Source organism: Chroicocephalus ridibundus, chromosome 3 (assembly GCF_963924245.1).
Source record: "Chroicocephalus ridibundus chromosome 3, bChrRid1.1, whole genome shotgun sequence".
Lineage (NCBI taxonomy): Eukaryota > Metazoa > Chordata > Aves > Charadriiformes > Laridae > Chroicocephalus > Chroicocephalus ridibundus.
In genome coordinates, this window is record NC_086286.1 from 124,892,144 (window position 1) to 124,913,586 (window position 21,443).

Sequence of the window (21,443 nt, forward strand, 5' to 3'; positions counted from 1 at the left end):
AAAAGACCTTTAAGATCATCAAGTCCAACCATTAACTTTTCATGACATTTCGTTTCACTTTCTCCCCACTTCTTTCCCATGCTCCACCACTCACTCAGTTAATGCACAGCACTGGGGGAAATCAAGGTGGGTAATGCTGCAGTTAAACAGTTAAACATTTTTTAGCCCTGCTTATTCCATTAGAGGTCTAGACATGCAAGACATTACTTATTCTGTAAACAAAGTATGGATAAACAAAAGGATTATGAATTAAAGGATTAATTAAAGCCCTTAACTATTTCCAATATGCCTGACTTTTTTTTTACAAAAAAGAAGGCTCCATTGTATAATGTTTGCATATAATTTGCATTAAATATTATTTGCATACATTCTGATATTTGTAATTATATATTATTTGCTTTCACTTTGCTTGGATGTGATAGAGTCTCTTGGAATAGAACTACAGAAGGGGAGCGGAGTTCAGGGGATGGAGAAATTGTATTTCTGCAGAGAAAAGGATCTAGCACATGAAAGCATCTAAAAGTAGGTATCAGCTGTGGAGGAAAGGAAGGGTCTCCAAATCATTTCACCAAACCTGGATGTCTCTGCAAGGTATATCTTTTTATTCAGACCCTGAATCATGAGCCTTAGGGATCTAGCATGTTGACTCACATAAAAGAATATTTTGGCCTCTGCAGAAAATACTGTAAGAAATGGCTTCTGCATATCATTGAAGAGGTTAGAAAGGCTGATCTATTGCACTTAATAATATAAGGTCCTCATCTACAACTGCCTTAAGCCAGAAAAGCTCCTGTGCAGTCAGCCAGAAACCTAGCTCAACTCAGTCTGATTTCACCTGAAAATTATGTTTATAAACACAACACAGAGAAGGAGCCAATGCTAGCGAGTTTATTTTTGTGCCTAGAAATCTGTGTAGCTCACAGCCCAGAATGTGCACCGTAGCTCCTTCAGGTTGAAGTGAACTGGTTTGTGGTTGATTTTGGTTTGTTGTTGTTTTTCAACTCAAGGTTTCTTACCTTCTCTTCCACTGCTGATCTGGTCAGAAACCTCATCTTTCTGCTTAAGTGGTTTTTCTGCAGAGGACTATAAATTTTATCTTGTGCCACCAGGCCACCTCACAACCAAGAATTTTATGGTACAGAGAGGGCATAATAAAGCACCTAATCTTCCAGCTCAGTAAAGCAAAGCACAGAGGAATTCTCTGAGCAATCGAAGAACATCAACAGTATTATTATCATTCATAAAGAGTAGTTCATAACAAGCCAGTGATTTAAGAGTGTTAGGAAATGATGCCATGGTGAAGATTTAACTCAGTAAAATACTTTAATTAAAACAAAAATAACAACACAGATTTTTAAAGGGAGGAATGGAAGCACTTACTCAAGTGACAATGAAATGAAAGTTGAATATGTGTGTGGATTTCCTCAGAAAAAGGAAAAGATTTATGCACATACTGATGTTCTGTGAATGAAACTAGAGGCATGATTGGAAGAAATGGGAAAATTCATATATATTTATTTATATACATACATACCAATCGGCATTGCTCTAGACGCTAAGACTACATCAGTGCTAGTACATTAAAGTGTCAGAAATCCAATCATCTGCACTATTGACTTTTTAGGCTTTTGAAGATAATCTCCAAGCTGTCCTAGCGAGCCAACTAGCAGTTCCCCAAACAACTCTTGGAGAGAGTTTTAGAGGTGTCAGAAGGACTATTCACAACAGGCAGTTTGGATGAACTCACCCTGTTTTCGAAGCTAAGAATGGTCAACAACATAGACACAGACAGAGCCTCCCAGTTGGCTGCAGATCCAAGCAACAGGTTCATTTGTACATAAGCAGCATGGCAGCCTGGTTCCCCATGCTAATGAGAGTGTGTTTTTCTCTGACCACAGAGTCAAAGACTCAGCTTCACATAGACTGCAAACCAGGCAAAGCTTGCTTTATCAGTGGGCCACCACCTCACATCACTTCTCTTACACCTCTGCTGCTACCATGGCAACATGTTCTCCAACATCATTCTGAAGTTTGGGCATCTGTTCAGACTTCTCTCCTTCCTTCTTGTAACCAGTTGAAGGCTGGGGGCCATCCTTGTGGCTGGAGTGCCCTGGGACAGTTGGCTGCTGAAGTTCCAGAGAGTCACCAGGAGATGTTACTCTACGTAGCTGTTGGTGACTGTCACTTTTCCTAGGTGAAGAAAAGGTGTCTCTGCCACCTGTCTTATGCTGGGCAGTGCTCATCTTGCATACTGGCTTGGCTTCACAGGGCTGCAAGTTCAGCTCCTCCAGTTGTCCTGTGGCACGTCCCTTTGCTCCAGTTCCTTCCATACCTGTGAAAGCAAGACTTGTTTGTGCTTTAAAATGAATGTAAGACCTTACCTTCATGTTCCTTACCCTTCTGTGCCTTTACTGTGTGTTAAAGACATTAATGAAAAAGTAGTTGCTGTTGGAGAAATAATCGTAGCTCTCCACAAACTTTAGTGTGACAGGAATAAGTTGTTAAAACCAAACCACCATAAGTTCTTTCCCCAAATAAATAAAAAGCAACCAAACCAGCTGGTTTGTTCTTAGTAACACACTAACAGCTCCAAGAGCATCTTCCAATGGTTAACAAATATTTCAATAAATGCTTAATAATACAGTATATAGAATAGAGCTGTTTAATTAGCTCTGTATTGCTAGGACTGATAACAAATGTAATACTACACACCTATAAAATACATCAACCTTCTATGAATCAGGCTGTAACATAAGGCAGAACTTTTCATTTCCAACATTTGAATCCTACTCAAGGCAGAGTCTGTGACCTGCAATGCTGTTTAAAAAATGATGTTGAAAGATGCAGGAAAATATAAATATATACCATACATTTTTCACGTGGAAACTAAAAATGTTTACATCTTAATACACCAAACGGTTATCAACCACAGAGGCAGAATCACTTGTAGTGTTACAGCAGATGGCTTCTGAGTTGGCAGGGTGTGCTATCACTTCAGTGCAAGATTGGCAGTCTGCTTCATTTAAACTGCTTTTTTACTTGTTCCAACTCCAGAACTAGTCCTAGTCCCACATGTCATGTGTTAGTGGACAACATCAGCTTTTGTAGTCCATTCCTCAGTGTATATTACAGGTCTTTATCACAAATGACCCCAGAAAATGTATTGTTACCATTTCTTACTTTTCAGGTTTGTCTTTGAATTTTAACACTTAACAGCCTGCAACATTCATTCCCATGGTTTCTCAGACCTTTTGCTCAGATTCATTCTCTTCTCCCTTTCTATAATTCATTAATTGGAATTCTGTTTGCTGACATAATTTTCCCCTATCTTCATTTATTTTCTACAATTTTCCTATTTCTTTATGCTGATACTCGTTTTTCCTGTTAAGAAGTGTGGCTTTTTTTCAACTTGTACATGCATAGCTTTCAATTCCAACTTAGAAGGAGCGGCTGAGGGACCTGGGGTTGTTCAGCCTGCGGAAAAGGACGCTGAAGGGAGACCTTCTCGGTCTCTACAACTACCTGAGAGGAGAGTGTAGTGAGGTGGGCGTCGGTCTCTTCTCCCAAGTAACAAGCAACAGGGCTAGAGGAAACGGCCTTAAATTACACCAGGGGAGGTTTAAATTAGTTACTAGGAAAAATTTCTTCAAGCATTATCAAGCATTGGAACAGGCTGCTCAGGGTAGTAGTTGAGCCACGATCCCTGGAGGTATTTAAAAGACATGTAGATGTGGTGCTGAGCGACATGGTTTAGTGGTGGACTTGGCAGTGCTAGGTTAACAGTTGAACTTGATGATCTTAAAGGTCTTTTCCAACCTAAACAATTCTATGATTCTATAAACAAGATAACCATGTCATGGTCATCCATTATAGTAAAGCTTCATGTTCTTTCTTCACATATATTGACGCCCTCTTCATCTTCAAAGGTGCCATTTTCAACTGTGAAAATGGTTTTTTTCAAGTGAGTTTGAATTAATGTAGGAGGCTAAAAGTTTTCTGGATATGAGCAGTTTCAAGGATGAAATACTGTCTTGAGATTTATATGACACAGTAATCTAAAACATCCTGATTTTTTAAAATTAAATACAAACTATTCAATATCAATGAAGCATACGATTAACTGGATTAGGTACCAGCTGGCAGATAGAGCTGAGGCAGCAATTATATATGGGAAATAATTCTCAGAGATGGGGATGTGTGGCAGTACCAGACACTACCACCGAATGGATGATAGCCAGTGTTTCCACCAATGGTTTGGAATTAAAACTAAAATTGACTCTGATGAACTTTTGTAAGTGCTTGGAAGAACGGCAAACTGGTAGAAAAGAAGAAGGAGAAGTTGATCCGAGCAACCTAGGACCAAGGGATGCAGACCATACCTGGGGAGTGGGAGAACCTCTTCATGAATACAACAGTGACTTCTGGGCAATGGTGGCCAAGCAGTCCAGGATAAAGATCAGTAAGGTATAATACTGGAAAGGACTGGAAATTGAAGCTAGGAAATGTAAGCTGTTATAGGATATAACTTTTCAATGGTGAAGGTGATGAACCACTGGAATAAACTGCAAAAAGAACCAATACCTTCCTCCACTGTGCTGTTCTGTTGACCGTGCATCACTCAATCAAAAGTTGTTTAATTCAAGAGAGAGACAATTACGTGAAGCTGAGGAGATTTTTTGTTATGCTAAGGTCAGGCAAGGTAATATCTTAATCCCTTCTCCCCTGCAGTACCGTATATCTATGCATAAAGCTTTCTTCCTCATCGCCATCCTCAGCTACTCATTCTGGGACAACAACCAGGGCCCCTACCTCCACTGGACTTTGCATGTATAAGCACCCACAGAGAGAAACTCTGCCTTGCAAGACTTTCTGTGGTGATTAATAATAAAGGCTCTGAACACTTAGACGTATTAGGAAGGTGGGATTTCTTATGGGGGGAACAACTATAAAGCAGAAACTAAACAAAAAGACTGCAGCTTTGATTTCCTCTCTCTCTCTCTCTCTCTCTCTCTCTCCAAAACCAACAGCACTTTAAATAAGGGGAAATCAAACATTAGACATTTCCAAGTCATATGTATTAAATTCACTTAAGATATTGTTATCCTTGTTTAGATTTGAACATATCGGGGAATCTTTTTGTCTTGCAACTATTCCTAAAAGACTTTAAGTGGCTGGATTGCCTTTTTCTGGCAAAAAAATCTTTCCATGAATTATTTACACGACGGCTCCAATCAACTCTATACCTGTCAGCCTCCCCAGCCAAAATGAAAGTTCACTATGTAAAGGTGCCAAGGGAGAATGGCAGCCTCCCACTGCGAGTTTATAGACAGAACTAAGTCAGCACGCATTATGTGTCAGAGCCGACATCAGACAGAATCAGATCCTTTGATCTCAGACCTCCACAGGAAGCTTAGATCTCAGACAAATTAGATAAAAAATGAATTTATAGCAGCTATGTATCCTAAGGCACACAGCTGAACGTTGTGTTTTGGAGGAGTACAGCAAATATCAAAACACATAAGCTGCAGAATTTCCTCTCTCCTTCTCTCTCTCCCTCTGCTTTTGTGATAGATGTTAATTAAAAGGAGATAAAACTCCAGCTCACCTCTCCCTGCCTCTTACGTAATCCACAGACTTCAGGAAGGAGGAGGAAAAAGAAATTCCCAAAACAGAGTAAATGGGTGTTTCAGCAGGGTTATCCGAATGCCCTTAGATCTGCGCTGTTGGCAGGTGAGACAAAAAAAAACAACCCAACTACAATGAGAACATTTCACACTTGCAGCGAGGGAAGCCAAAGCTTTGTGCTGCCAGCCACATGGCCCTGAGGCTGTCTGCTTTTCTGTGACCTCAGAAGAAGTCGTGTTTGATCAGCAGATGATGAAAAGACAAGTCTCGAGGAGGTGTGCGGAAGAAGGTTGTTTATGGCAGGGACCCTGGGGGACACATGGAGGGGGTGGGTGGGAATGGAGCCGCTTTGGGGTGCTGTCTTGGACTCACTGTTCAGAAAGCACAGAAGGAAGGTCCAGTGAGTGGTGGAGGCAATAGAGACCATGCAAATGAGTCCCACCTCCAGTGTACCTCGCTGTCCGCCACAGCAAGTGTCCTCCACTCCTGCAAACCTGTCCAGAGCTTTTTGAACATTGTGCAGTTATTGCCACAGCACTTGGAGAAATGGGCAGGGAGAAACACAGTTGCTCCAGGCATGCTGGGGACATTGTGGGAATGTTGGTCGCAGCCCTACTCCAAACACAGCAGGTGAAATCCTGGACTCATTGAGTGCAAGGGGGATTATGCTGCTGCCTTCAGTGAAGCCAGGATTTCGCACAATATTTATAACAGGAGATAAAAAGGAGATAAAAGGAGATAAAACGGAGACAAGGATTTGTGGAAGCCCCATCCCTGGAGGTGTTCAAGGCCAGGTTGGACGGGGCTTTGAGCAACCTGATTTAGTGGAAAGTGCCCATGGCAGGGGGGTTGGAACTAGATGAACTTTAAGGTGCCTTCCAATCCAAACCATTCTATGATTCTATGAAAATGACAATAAAAAGACATCAGGGAGGAGAAGGAGGAGGTAATAAAGTGATAAACCTTCTGAGAAGAACTGTGCCATTGATCTTATACAAACCTGCAGTTTGTTAAGAAACCTAAACCGACTTTTGACGTCCATCTGTTTATAAATTTGAATTATTGTCAAACTGCAGTCTCACCTCCTGCTACAGTCACACCACTTTTATTTTCTCCTTGATTGTGGCAAGGCTGAATGTGAGCTGCATAAGCCTGTGCTTGTTTATGGGGTGCTTTGGCCTTTGGTACATCAGCTCGTTCATTCCTCGTTTCTGTAATGAAACATACAGTCACATCACTCAATCCATCCTCAGTTCAGCAGCAATTATCAATTCAAGCAACAATGTATTTAGGGTGAATTAACAGATAATCTAGAAATGTTCTTTCTGCCCAAAGGCAGAGGGAGTTCTTTTATGTTCATCCTGTGTTTTGCCATTAGGGATCCTACCCATTCTCTTCAGTAAAATCTTTCTTATGTTGTCACTATGTTCAGTAAGACTAGTAATTCAGACCTGATTGCAGTTAGTGGTCGTGGTGCAGTTTAGGAGAAAGACCCTTTGGCCTGGATTTGCAAAGTTACTTGAAAGCAAAAGTTTGGAGAAACTAGTGAGAAGGTCTTGAAATTAATGGGAGATGTCTGGGATGAGCATTTGCTCCTCCACTACAGTACATTTGGCTAGGTCCCAACTTCAGTTAGCACATCTGAAAGGCCAATCTATTGGTAACTTTCAACATATCCAGAAGTTTAAGGTGGTTGTTTGTCATTCAAGCCACCAACAGTTACAGTCACCTCCTTTTACCTTCGATTCTTCTCTTACACAAATGACTATGCCTTCTTCAGTGGAAAAGCCTCTTTGATGTACTATATTTGTTTTAAGGTTGATGCTAAAAAGAAAGCAACCTTAAGGTAAATGAGTAGAGGTGTGGATTTGCTTGGGGGAGAGCTCCAGAGAAGCTGTAACCCTCCTGTGACCACTTTGACTGGAATGATGCTGACAGTGTGACATGAGATGTGAGTGTGGCTGTTCTGCTGTCTCAGTGGCATTCACACTGTGGCTGTGTCTGGTCCTCAGTCAAGGCTTTGCACAACCTCACCACAGCAATATTTTGCTATGTCATCCTTTATCAGGGAAATGCAGTGGCGGAACGGATCACTGAAATCATAGCAAATATTTCCTTCTTTTCGCAATTCCTTCTCTGCGCTACAGAAATCTGATTTTCATCATACAGTTAAACTTTTTCCAGCCAGGACTCAGGCATACGTTACAGGCAAAATCTGCATAACCCTGAACTACAAATTATACTGCTAATCGCTGAACTTCTCAGAGCTTTCTCTAAGAGACACTGTCTGAATCCTTTTGTAGGCACACTGAAGAGTTGTTAAATAAAATAGGGAGTCTGTAAGTATAAATTTTAGTGGGCATTTCCAACTTACTGTTGCTTTTGCTCTTCTTGAACCAGCAGAAAGCAAGAGTGAGGATGAACGCAGATGCTGCTGAACTCAGTATGACAACAAGGATCATGCTGGCCTTCACTCCCGTGGGGTCAGGGAAGATGGTAAATGGCTGAGACAGCACAGTAAACTTAGCTCCTGAGAATTTAAAGCAGTCAGAGTTTATTACAGAAGTAAGAACACTGGTTTCACAGCTAGAACACCAGGTTATAGCCTTTCAACAGTGATGCTGCTGTTAAGAACGCATGCAGGAACAACAGCTAAGTTCATCAATTTCCAGATCCAACATTAGGCAACAATATTTATTTAGGAGTGAGTACCAGGACAAACCAAATATGTAACAAAATTTCTCCAATGTAAGTTTCAAGCTTTCAGTGCTTCCTGAAGGAGAGGCAGCTTCTTTGTATGCAACAATCCCTAGTGTTTCTTCCATGAATTTATCCAGTTGACTACCAAACCCAGAAAATACATTCAGAAACTTTCTATTTCTGAGGCCAAACAGATAAAGCCCAGACAGAAAATATGCATATTCTGCCAAGCAAGACAGAGAAACTGGTTGTGACAAGGAAGGTGCTAAATCACACACAATTTTTACAGTCTATACCAGATTTATATCAATGTAAGTTATGGGGAACCTAGAAACACTCAGTAGTGTTAAGCTTAAGTCTGTGATGCAGAAAACTCCCAGTGAACTTGTTAATATTTTCCACCACGTCAATAATGACCATTATAAATAAATAAAAAAAAATCAGTGTCCTTGCTGTTAGCATGATAAATATTTACCCTCTTGACACACACAAGCTTTGAGTAATGCTCTTCAATCAGAGATACTAAAGTTTTCTGCAGATGAAGTCAGAATCAAGCCAGCTGCTACTCATAGTTTCTATGGTAAAGCATTCATTAAGTCTCAGCATCTGAGCTTCAAGGACTGGAAGATGCCTAATACCACCCTTTTAAAAATCAGAAATACAGAGAGGTTTTTGTTCCCTGAATCACTTCCAAAATGCATTTTGAATGGAGACATGCCTGGGAAGGACAAAAGTATAAGAAAACTGACCCTGGCACTCTCTGTAGACCAATCCGAAGGATGTGGATTAGCACATCAACTCATTACCTGTCTTACTACCTGCCTCATTATCAGTCCTAACCCCACAATTCTAATCAATTTGACAGATGGATATTTCTTTTACTTGTTTGAGTTCTACCTTTAATAAAAATCTAAAAGCTTTTTTTTTCGTCAATTCATTAAAAAAAAATCAGAAACACTGTCAGATGGAGGCTTGGAGACTAGGGTAAGTAGCTGTGAGTACTTTTATCTGTGTCAATATTGTCCACTTGAACAATGCAGAGCTTCATCAGAACAATGTGGGAAGCATGTTCCAATTGGGAAAAATTTGCCTGCAGGTTGAAAGGAGAGAAGTAATCTCACAGATATGAAGGACTCTACACAGACAGGTGCTTAAAGGTTCTTTGCACTACTCTAATAGTTTGAGTAGACTGTGATTGGTTTAAATGGAAGGTGGATGGATCAAGCCCATTGGGATCCATATCAGTTAAGTGAATATTACTGTAAAACAAGGGGCAAGACTATGCAGCAGTGCTATGAATAGTATGCTCTCCCCAGGAACTACCACTAAAGCACTTGGGATTATTGCATTCAACATCAGCTGCATCTTCTGAGCCTTCTCCAAATCACAAAATATGGCAGGGTACAGACAGAAACCTGGTTTTGCATTTGAAAATTGATTGATTTTGAAATTTGATTGATAAATTTTCATTTGCTTATCTCAACCAATAAACGAATACCTTCAGTAAGATTCTGTCAGTACAAAAGCCTTTATTCTGTCTCCAGCATGCTTCCCAATTACAAACAAGCAAAGGGGATTGCTTCTTTGGTGTGTATTTTTGCAACGCATATTAAAGGTGTACAATACTCTGATTTACACAGGTGATACCTACACAGATGCATTAGTCATCCGCATTGCTAGCTGTAAACATCTCTTTGCAACACCCTGACTGGCTAAATATTTCATAAAAGGGATCTGCATTTGTCTTCTGTTCATAAGAAAGAGGATTTTGTGACTCCCTTGAAGTAGCTTTCAAAATATATTTCATTAAACTGTACTTCCCACTAAAGAGTTGGATCCTGTGAGGTGCTGAGTCTCCATCTGCTCTCACTGAAGGGAAGGCAATGGGAGCTGCGAGTGTTCAGCAGCATACGCCCTCAAAATAGACATGTCCCCCCTTTAAAGGCCACCTCCAGGTACTTGTAGCACCAGAATTCTCCCTTTGCAAAGCCATGGGCAACACTAGATGTTGATTAGCCACTTGTGACTAGGAGAAGCAAAGTCTTCTCATTAAAAAAAAAATAAAATAATTCTAGACCTTCATTTAATCACAGAATAGGAAGACATTTCTTGGGTTATAAGTCTTATTTCATGCTATCGTGTGTACCATGTTATACAATATCATCCATAAATGTGTTGACCTCCATCCAAAAGCAGTTTGATCTCCTGCTCTCACTATTCCTATCCATCAAGATAGAATGTTCAGAAAAAATGCAGTCTAAATGTTAATAACCTTTTTCTAATTTTTTATTTCAGATTTTTTCCTTAGCTACTTCCACTTCACCACTTCACCTGTCTGATGTGTTTCCCTTCTCTGCATTTTCTAGCTGAAACAAGCCACACTGTCTTGGAGTGTTCTCATTAACAAAATGCTCAGCCCTTCCTCACTGTACCTACTCCATTTTGAGACAATCTCTGAACATGCATAAGTGAAATTATGTTCAGCACTTCAAAGAAGTACTCAACAGGGCTTTATGCAGGGGCACACTCACCGCCTTATCTCTCCTGGAAATATTTCTATCTATCTGACCTTCCTAGGCTTCTATCCACCTGATGGGTATCATCTATATCTATATAGATATATATCAATATACATATGTATGTATATGTATAATACCAGCATAGAGACTTTACACATAGAATCATAGAATGGTTTGGGTTAGAAAGGGTATTAGAGACCATCTAGTTCCAACCCCCTGCCCTGGGCAGGGACACCTACCACTAGACCAGGTTGCTCAAAGCCCCGTCCAACCTTGCCTTGAACATCTCCAGGGATGGGGCATCCACAGCTTCCCTGGGCAACCTGAGCCAGGGGCTCACCACCCTCACAGTAAAGCATTTCTTCCTAATATCGAATCTAAATCTAGCCTATTTCAGTTTAAAACTGTTACCCCTTGTCCTGTCACTCCATTCCCTGATAAAGAGTCCCTCCCCAGCTTTCCTGTAGCCCCTTCAGGTACTAGAAGACTGCTATAAGATCTCCCCAGAGCATTTTCTTCTTCAGGCTGAACAACCCCAACTCTCTCAGCCTAGCCTCATAGCACAAGTGCTCCAGCTGCCTGATCATCTTTGTGTCCCTCCTCTGGACTTGCTCCAACACGTCCTTGTCTTTCCTATGTTGAGCGGTCCACACTAGACATGGTCTTACAACATCAATATCTTGATATGTCTTTGGGCTACATGCCAGAGATCTTCTCCATTGACGTGCCTCAGCAGTCATTCTGAGACAAGAAACCATCACTTTGACACCTATATACCTTCAGAATCAGATTTATAGGTAAAATCAAGCCCCCAGACAGTTGGTGCTTCTATAGCACAGATGTCCTGAGACTTTTACAAGCCAGGGTTCATGTGGCGCCTTATCCCTGAGGTTCTGGCATCCCCTTCAGCTGGTATTTCTAAAGAGGCGTAAGCACACCTTCCACTTCACCATCACTGGGTTGCTCAGAGATACCCTTAGTAGAGCCCAGTCCTGGAGGTATGCTCTGAGTGTTCATAACCTGTCGTGCCCATAAAGACGGCCAGCTGCAGATAAATGGTCAGTAAAAAGCACTATGAAAATAACTGGGAGCACAGATGGGAAATTTCTGAATACAAACAGGAAAAAAAAGAGTGAACGAGAGAACTCAATTTATAGGAAAAAGTTTGCTCTGACAGCTTAGCTGACCCGAAGTACCTGATTCCCACATGGGATACATAGCTAGGCAGTCCAGGGAGAAAGAGACACCTTTCTCTGGCAATATTTCTCTGTACTAACTCATCTTGATTTTGGGGATCTTGCATGAATAGTACAGGAATCACTCAGCCTTCTTGCTGCCTGGGTAATGCCAACTTGGAGGTGTAACAGAAGTCAGATTATTTAGAGGTTTGGCATTGCTTCACTCATTCAAACAAAGCTTAACTCCCTTTTTATTAATCCAGACCACCTGTAGAGTTTTGAATTCAGTTACCAAAACAAAACAAAAAAAAAAAAAAAGCAAAAAATGGAGCTTACCTGGAGGTGATGTGACAGTGAACACAAGTTTCCAGTTTGTACCTGAGCTGGAAACAGACAGACTGGAAAAGCTTGCACATCCGCCTATGACCTGCACTTGGGTAAGCCCTGCAAAGTAATAAAAAATTGCTTTGCAATTAACAGCTTCCAGATAAGTACTACTTAAGCCTCTCAGAAAGTCCTTGTGACTTTAAGGGGACTTCAGAAAGCCTACATTCAGTGTCCTTCCTAATAGTAAACATTTTGTCTAACCCCACAAATGTAGGAGAGTATTAGTGAGAGACTGAGTATTTTCTGTCCTAAAGGGATGATCTCAAAGAGCAAACTACTGCAGCTAAGGGAAAAAAGAGGGCTGTTTTGACACTTTTCTGATTTGTAGGCGTTTCACGTCATCATGTGGGTATATTCATAGAATCATAGAATAGTTGGAGTTCAAAGAGACCTTAAAGATCATCTAGTTCCAACCCCTCTGCCATGGGCAGGAACATCTTCCACTAGACCAGGTTGCTCAAAGCCCCATCCAGCTTGGTCTTGAATGCTTCCAGAGATGGGGCATCCACAACATATACATAGTATATGATTCTACTACCTCCTGTCCTACTGTTAAATCATTTTGAACTTTCCTTCAATGTTATCAGATGCTTTGAAATAAATTTGGCCACAAAAAAAATCTGTGGTGACTACCCTGTCATCATATAGGAGACACTTTCAGCTAGAAGCCTGGCAGGGGAAAGCTTTATGGGCAGCATTAAAATGAACCTGGGAGCGCTTGTTTCTCCATCACTTTACCTCTTGTTCTAAGCTATTGGGGAATGCATTCTGACCAAAGATTTACACCTGCCATGGTTGTTAGTTTTGTAGGCTCTTGTTAAAAGTTATAATTTACTTTGCAACTGGATCTCCATTTTATTGTGTGTATCTTTGAGCACCAGCCAAGTCCTGGCCTTTGAACAATGCTGACCCGCTCTGGGCTTCATTCAGGCTCTTGGAGAGAGAGGGGTAAAATCCTACAGAATGACAAATTTCAAAATGTTGGTTCAGGTGGGGGGTGAGAAGGCAGAACTTCCTTAGGATGCTGGACTTGCTCCAGTGATCACAAACACAGACTTTTGCCTGCTCAAAGACAACACGTAATAACCATTTGCTTTATGAAGCAGGTGGTTTAATATTTTATTGCCATTAAGCAGCACAGGTGAAGGTCCATAAAGTCGGAATGTGAGGAGGACATTTATCCTGTGCCATGCCCATGCCCATGTTGTTGAACAAAGTGGTTAGCAAATATCTTTGTAAGACATCTTGCAATCACAAATCCATGGGAGCATTCAGCAGGAAGAAACAAGGGTTTTGATGGTAGACCAGGCTGCAGGACAATTTCTCACTGTTTTTATCCCATTTTTTGTGCCTACACCTGTATGATACAAACTAACCAGTGCCAGGATCTGTTCTTTGGCACTGAAAAACTGGTATGCCCTGGCCAAACCACTTAAACTCTTACAGCCTCCAAACAGAGATGTTGCAATGCAAACCGCCTACAGAGATTATTTTCTTGCTGTGTTGACTTCTGAACCATGGACAGAAATTGCCTGAGACAAGGTCCTGGGAAAAAGCATGCCACATTTTCATGATTTAGCAACAGAAATTAAAAAGTTTGCTCTCTTCATGATCCAGTATTATTTAACATATTAATATCCCAGTTAGTGTTAACTATATGTTTTTTTCTATTTTTATACAGCATCTAGCACACCAAACCCCCAATTTCATTGTGAGTCTCCAGGACCATCTGTGATGTATACGTAACCAGTAAATTATATTGTGAATAGATTCGGTGAAGATGTGGGAATCCAGATTTCTCTAATTGCTCCAGTCCAATCCTGGCTCACCTATTTATCTCCTACACATATGATCCTCCTCGTGACAGTATCTGTCCAGACTACCAAGACTTTTCTTGTCTCTGATACTCTAACACTGCTTTTACCGAGGGTCTTGTCAGCTGCATTCAAATACTTTATAATTGCCATTTCTAGTCTATGATGAAGCCTGGAGTACCGTACTGTACTTCTCAACAGAGACTATCTCAGCTTTCGGGCACATATGCTTCAAAGCTCAGAATATTACGGATATATATGGGAGTCTTCACAAATATCTCTCAGGCAAGCTGGTATTTAACATAGAAGCAAGCTAATTTGGAGCTAAACTACTTTCCATGAGGCAGTTTGGCTGCTGTCAGATGAAGCAGCTTCAGTGTGCTAGACGGGACCCATTTCGATTAAATGCTGCTTTCATATGCTTCAAAAGACGAATGCAATAAGGACGTTTGTCAAAGGAAAAACTGCAGCAAACTATTACATGCAGAACATCTGTACTACGCAGTTCTTTCTTTGCTGGAGTTTATTGACGATTAATTTGATGCATGTACCTTTTAAAGAAAGTGAAGTGCATCTCTCTTCAGTGACTTTTCTTTCTTCTCCTTCTCCCTCTTTTTCTTTCTTTCTTTTTTCTCTTTTTCTTCCTCTCTTCTGTCTTTTTGTCTTCTTCTCTTTCTTTTCCCTTCCTTGACTCTTTCCTTCCTTTCTTCCTCCCCTCCTCCCTTTCTCCCTTCCTTTCTCCTACTGTTAGCCATTAGCTGCTCCAATAATCTGGTTCATCTAGATCTATGTTCCTAAGCCTATGAGGTGAACCACCTTGAAAAGGCATAAAAAACAACAAAAAAGACCAAAGGATTTTTCTAACCAGTAAACCTGGAACTATGATGAGGTAGGAAGAATTTCTAATTAACAAAAACTGGGACTGAAAGGCTGAGAAGATCTGATCTACCACGACTGCCACTTATCTTCTCCAAATGTCAACTTTTCAAGTCAAAGCTAACACATAAATGGCTTTTACTGCAAACACAATACTTTACCTGAAATAGGAAATCTCATTTTTCAGTGTATGCACTGTTTGCTTACATTTTAAGATTATAGCAATGATAATTAGGATACTTTCTAATCAATATCATTTCCACTTTCTAGTTTAAAAGAATATGATCATCCACAGCACTGCGCTTATCTAAGCAGGTTCATAGCCTCAGTAACCCCAAGGGAAATATTCCCACACTTAGAGTTAATCAGGAGTTCAGGTCTTTTGATAAGTGAGGACCAGAAGGGAAACACCTAGATCACTCCTGAAAAACATTTTCACATTGAAGTAGGCTAGCTAAAAACAATGGGCAGTTTTTTCTGTGCTTGTCCAGATCCTTTGCTGGGACAAACAGATTTTCATTGACCCTAAGGAAATCGCCCCAATTAACCTTAGCTGAAAATCAGGTATTAGGATTTCACGGAATCACGGAATCACAGAATCACGGAATCTTCAGAGTTGGAAGGGACCTCTAGAGATCATCTAGTCCAACTCCCCTGCTAGAGCAGGATTGCCTAAAGCACATCCCTCAGGACTGCATCCAGGCAAGTCTTGAAAATCTCCAGAGAAGGGGACTCCACAACCTCCCTGGGCAGCCTGTTCCAGTGCTCTGTCACCCTCACCGTAAAGAAGTTTTTCCGTGTATTTGAATGGAACTTCCTATGTTCTAGCTTGTGCCCATTGCCCCTTGTCCTGTCGCTGGGAACCATTGAAAAGAGCCTGGCTCCGTCCTCCTTAAACCCACCGTTTAGATACTTGTAAACATTAATCAGGTCCCCCCTCAACCTTCTCTTCTCCGGGCTAAAGAGTCCCAGCGCTTTCAGCCTTTCCTCATAAGGGAGGTGCTCCAGTCCCATAAGCATCTTGGTTGCCCTTCGCTGGACTCGCTCCAGTAGTTCCCTGTCCCTCTTGAACAGGGGAGCCCAAAACTGGACACAGTACTCCAGTTGTGGCCTCACCAGTGCAGAGTAGAGGGGGAGAATGACCTCCCTCGACCTACTGGCCACAGTCTTCCCTATGCAGCCCAGGATGCCATTGGCCTTCTTGGCGACAAGGGCACACTGCTGGCTCATGGATAATTTGCTGTCTACTAGGACCCCCAGGTCCTTCTCCTCAGAGCTGCTTCCCAGCATGTCCACCCCTAACCTATACTGGTGTTTGGCATTCTTCCTTCCCAGGTGCAGGACCCTACACTTGCTTTTGTTGAACCTCATTTGGTTCTTCTCTGCCCAGCTCTCCAGCCTGTCTAGGTCATGCTGGATGGCAGCACGGCCCTCTGGACTGTCGGCCACCCCTCCCAGCTTGGTATCATCAGCAAAGTTGCTGAGGATACACTCTGTCCCCTCATCTAGGTCATTAATGAATATATTGAACAAAATTGGACCAAGTATTGACCCCTGGGGGACACCACTGGTTACAGGCCTCCAACTGGACTCTGTGCCGCTGATCACAACCCTCTGAGTTCTGTCACACAGCCAGCTCTCGATCCACCTCACTGTCACCTCGTCTAGCCCATACTTCCTCAGCTTCCTAATGAGGATGTTATGGGAGACAATGTCAAAAGCCTTGCTAAAGTCAAGGTAGATGACATCTACGGCTCTCCCCTCATCCAGCCAACCAGTTATAACACCATAGAAAGCTATCAGATTGGTCAGGCATGATTTACCCTTGGTAAATCCATGCTGACCACTTCCAATAACTTCCTGTTCCTCAACGTGTTTGGAGATGACATCCAGAATGAGTCGCTCCATTACCTTCCCAGGGACAGAGGTGAGACTAACCGGCCTGTAGTTCCCTGGGTCCTCCTTCTTGCCTTTTTTGAAGATTGGAGTGATGTCAGCCTTCCTCCATTCCTCAGGCACCTTTCCTGTTCCCCATGACCTTGCAAAGACAATGGAGAGAGGTCTAGCGATAACATCTGCCAGCTCTCTCAGCACTCGCGGGTGCATCCCGTCAGGGTCCATGGATTTATGAATGTCCAGCTTGGCCAAGTGGTCTCTGACCTCGTCCTCCTCAACTAAGGGAAAGTCTTCCTCTCTCCCGACCTTCCCCCTTGCCTCCAGGGTATGGGATTTCTAATTCTTCATTCTTTTCTTTTTTAATTTAAGATATGTCTTTTCAAGATAACGTACTGGATATACTCCCTTTAAGCTGCCAGAAACAAGAGAATACTTTTATAAGCTTCTCCTTCTTCAGCATATGACTGGGCAGTTCATCAAACTTCTACCTCAAACTTATTTTTTCAGCCGAAAGACTATCTTTCACATCCAGTCTTTCTGAGGAAGAACTCCTCAATTTGTCGCCACTATTCCACACAGCTGTTTTCCCATCACCCTTGCTATAAGAAAATACATCCAAACCTTTTAGCACAGCCTCGGAGGAGCCCTTGAGGTGAGCTGATACAACCCAGGGTTCTGAGGGAGGGCCCAGTTTGTCAACTCTTTGACCCTGGGAAGAATGAAAAAATAAAAGAATTAAGGTCATGTCTCCTCAACAACAGGAAAGAAAGTTTTGATGGTTTTAACAGGGAGTTTAACAGGGATTTAACAGTTGCAGATGCCCCATTCCTCGAAGTGTTCAAGGCCAGGTTGGATGGGATAAATTAATAATAATTTATTAATGACCAGTGGGACAGCAGTTTACATCTACATCTTACATGTTACAAGTGTCATAAAGCTCACCATAAGTCTTTAAGATGATCTTAAGCTCAGAAGAACCAGCTCTGGCAGCTTCATGTCTGTTTCAATAAAGTCTGGCAAGGTTTATTGCTTCAGTTGAGGCACCTAGGGTCACATTCGCATCACCTATGAAAGGTAGCTAATTTTGACATCATGGCTTCTATGGCATCTAAGTTCACAGAGTCACAACACCATTGAAATTGGAAGGGACCTCTGGAGATCACTTTGTCCAACACATCTGCTGAAGCAGGGACATGTAGAAGTGGTTGCCCAAGACAATGTCCATATGGCTTTTGAATATCTCCAAGGATGGTGACTCCAGAAGTTCAAGGAAACTAAGTAGATTCAGTCTGTCTATTTAATCAGGTTAAAGATTTAAGTTCCTCATACACTCAGTGAAATAAACTAATTTTCATACCTAAGCCATAATATAAATATAATGGCTGGATATACCCAGACATAATAGGTGTGCAGGATCTAGATCCTATAATCCATGTGTATATAAAAGCATTAGCTTTCAGTTTCTTTATTTTTTGAGATACTGGTTCTCAAGTCAAGTAGAAAACCTGAAACATGTCTGAAGAAGGGTACGAAACTCAAGAGATATCCTTTGCCATATTTATTTATAGAGCTGTCCTATGCTATATTTAGGTCCATCTCATAGCTTTTGGATTGCTCAGAAATGTCAAAATCATACAGAATTAATAGAAACATCCATCCACAGAGGGGCAAATCCTACCCTCCTGTCCAGGAAAATGACTTTTGGCTGTACAGGAAGCTGCTTCTCAACTTCTCCATCTGAGGGCTGGACCTGAACAGAGATGTTATAGGGCTTCACATACAAGCATGTTTCTGGGTAGTGTCTGCTTCCGTTTCTTTCACATGCAAAGGAATTAAAAAAAAAATAAAATCAGAAAATTAATGCTATGAAAACACTCAATGTTAGTCCCTAAGAATGACAGGTTACTTTCTGTTCACAGTATTTCTTACCTCAGTAACACACGTGGCAATATTCAGTGTCTGTTATGAATAAGAAGGAGCACTATGCAAAACGACTACTTATTTACATTATGGTACTTTGATTCCTTGGATGAGAACAGCATGTATGAAAATATTGAACAGATATCACTTCCAGGCAGACAGCAGTACCAAACTAATAAAAAATAATACTCTTTTGCTTCAATTCCCAGTTTACAGGTGTAAAAGTGAGAAATTAACAAAATAAAGTATTTCCCTGGTATCACATCGAAAGTACGTGGCAGAGACAGGGATTTTATGGATTCAGAAACCCAATGCCTTAGCCCCAAAGTCTTCGCTGCAGTGCACTGATAACAGTGGAGGCTGCAAATGTTCCTCTCCAGCAGAAAGATTTCCAATCAATACATTTGAACTCCTCTAAAAACAAAGTTTCAGTTCCTCTACATAAGCACAGACCTTACAAGGCTTTACTGCATTTCTTTATTCTGCTGTAACTGTGTTCTTATCCTTCATTATCTGTGAAGTCTGTATACCGAAATATAGCAGTATATAGGCACCCCTTTGAAAGACATTGTTTTTTCCAAGACTGAAATTTAAATTAGAACAGCCCAGGAGAGGGTTTCTGCATTTGAATAAAGAATCGTCACTTTATTCTGAGCCTGTATTATTTCATTCCCACTCCCAGTGCTTTGTGTCATTTAGTATCAAATATATATATATATATAATTTATATATGTATAAACCACTCTAATCTGCAATTGCAGTGAAGTGGCTGGGGTCTGATGTTGTCTTGAAATAAAAGCAGAAAAGCTATTCATTCATCTCTAATGTTTGCTTAAAGGCGTTTACAAACAGAAGATATACGAAGCATAAGTTTCCTTTAGTTTAACTCTTTTTTTTGGTTTGGGTTTTGTTTTTTGGGTTTGGTTTGGTTTTTTTGTTTTTTTTTTTTTTTTGTTTTGGTTTGGTTTTGGTTTTTTTTGAGGTAGTTAATGCATTGCAAACCAGAAACTGTTTATACTGAAGCTGATGGGAAACAATCAGAGGGCTGGAGCACCTTTCCTATGAGAACAGGCTGAGAGAGTTGTGGTTATTCAGCCTGGAGAAGAGAAGGCTCTGGGGAGACCTCATAGCATTCTTTCAATGCCTAAAGAGAATCTACAGGAAAGCTGTGGAGGGACTCTTTATCAGGGAATGGAGTGATAGGATGAGGGGTAGCAGTTTTAAACTGAAAGAAGGTAGATTTAGACCAGATCAAGGAAGACATTTTTTACAATGAGGGTGGTGGAACCCTGGCCCAAGTTGACCAGAGAGGTGGTAGATGCCCCGTCCCTGGAGACATTCCAGGTCAGGGTCAATGGGGCTCTGGGCAACCTGATCTAGTTGAAGACGTCCCTGCTTATTTCAGGGGCTTTGGACTAGATGGTCTTTAAAGGTCCCTTTCAACCCAAACTGTTTTATGATTATATGAAATACTGGTCTGATCCACAGACACTGGGAGGGTCAGCTAAGGATTTGAGGATACCTGCAGTCTCAAGAGCTAGCTCAAGGATTTACACAAAAAATTTCAGTTATCTTTTTTTTTTTCTTTTTAGTCGGTGGGAAAGTCTGAAAAGCGGTGACGTATTTGAAATTCATGTCAAAGGCACCAATGGTTTCATGAGTACTCTTATCAACCTCCTTCCATAAATGAGCATTCAGCACTGAGACAAACTCATGGCAGGAACAACACACCAACTCACTCCTGGTTTCATGGCAGAGATCTGCACTATCTGTGAGCTTTCTGGCTCCATCTGAGTCCAGACAAGTCTAGGTGAATCTTCGCATGGCTTCTGTAAGCCAACAATATTTTTTTTTCTCTCTCCAGCTTCTTTAAAAATGTCAACAAACAGGAAAAATGTTAACATGAAATGCCTTGACTGCACACCCCAAACCCTACACAGTAAAACTGTGCTCATCTCACACTTGAAGGAAGGGTGCTGCAAAATGTGGTTGTAGGAAGTGGATGTTCCTACTCCCTAGGGTGTGTAATGACAAAGAAAACAAACCAAAACAAAACAGAAATACACACGGACACTTAAAAATTAATGTCTCTTTGCAGGTGATTTGAATCCAGATAACATAGCATGGACCATGTTGTGTATATCCCACGTGGTCCAACCTGACTCTTGCTGTGATGGACCCCCTGCCTCAGGGTACAACCCTGCACACAGCGAATCACATTCCTGCAAGCGAGTGTCAATGTGGAGGAGGAGGAGAGAGGAGCAGCCTGCTGCTCCCCTGGTGTTTTGTGCTGGAAGGAAAATAGGGTTTCCTGGTGTAGCTTTGCAGCTGGGAGGTGGGGACGGACAAGCACGCCTGTAGCCTAACAAGGGCCAGAGCGAGGAGGCCTACCTTCCTCCTGATGGGCAAGAAGAGCATGCTGTTTTGTCACTACCCTGAAGCCTCATGCTGAGGAGGAGCAGGCTGGTTTGCAATTCCCTGCTGACAACTCTCAATGGGGAGCAGCTCCATTGCTCAGTACCTCGCAG

At 41.6% G+C, this 21,443-nt stretch overlaps 1 protein-coding gene across 9 annotated transcripts in view; it reads right to left on the reverse strand.

Annotated features, from left to right (window-relative positions):
• Positions 1 to 1,353: 1,353 nt before the first annotated feature.
• The window catches only part of PKHD1 (PKHD1 ciliary IPT domain containing fibrocystin/polyductin), a 279,614-nt gene continuing 259,524 nt past the window's right edge, over positions 1,354 to 21,443 (reverse strand). For 3 of the 9 annotated variants that reach the window (XM_063330663.1, XM_063330660.1, XM_063330662.1), the window contains 6 exons: positions 18,674 to 18,809; positions 17,617 to 17,704; positions 12,359 to 12,466; positions 8,000 to 8,155; positions 6,708 to 6,836; positions 1,354 to 2,332 (listed from right to left, as the gene is read on the reverse strand). In XM_063330663.1, the coding sequence (XP_063186733.1) occupies positions 1,980 to 2,332; positions 6,708 to 6,836; positions 8,000 to 8,155; positions 12,359 to 12,466; positions 17,617 to 17,704; positions 18,674 to 18,809 (970 nt within the window). In that variant the 3' untranslated portion in view covers positions 1,354 to 1,979. Of the gene's footprint in view, positions 2,333 to 6,707; positions 6,837 to 7,999; positions 8,156 to 12,358; positions 12,467 to 16,014; positions 17,138 to 17,616; positions 17,705 to 18,673; positions 18,810 to 21,443 lie in introns of those variants that run through there. The other 6 variants (XM_063330661.1, XR_010070475.1, XR_010070473.1 and 3 more) reach the window with 6 other exon arrangements.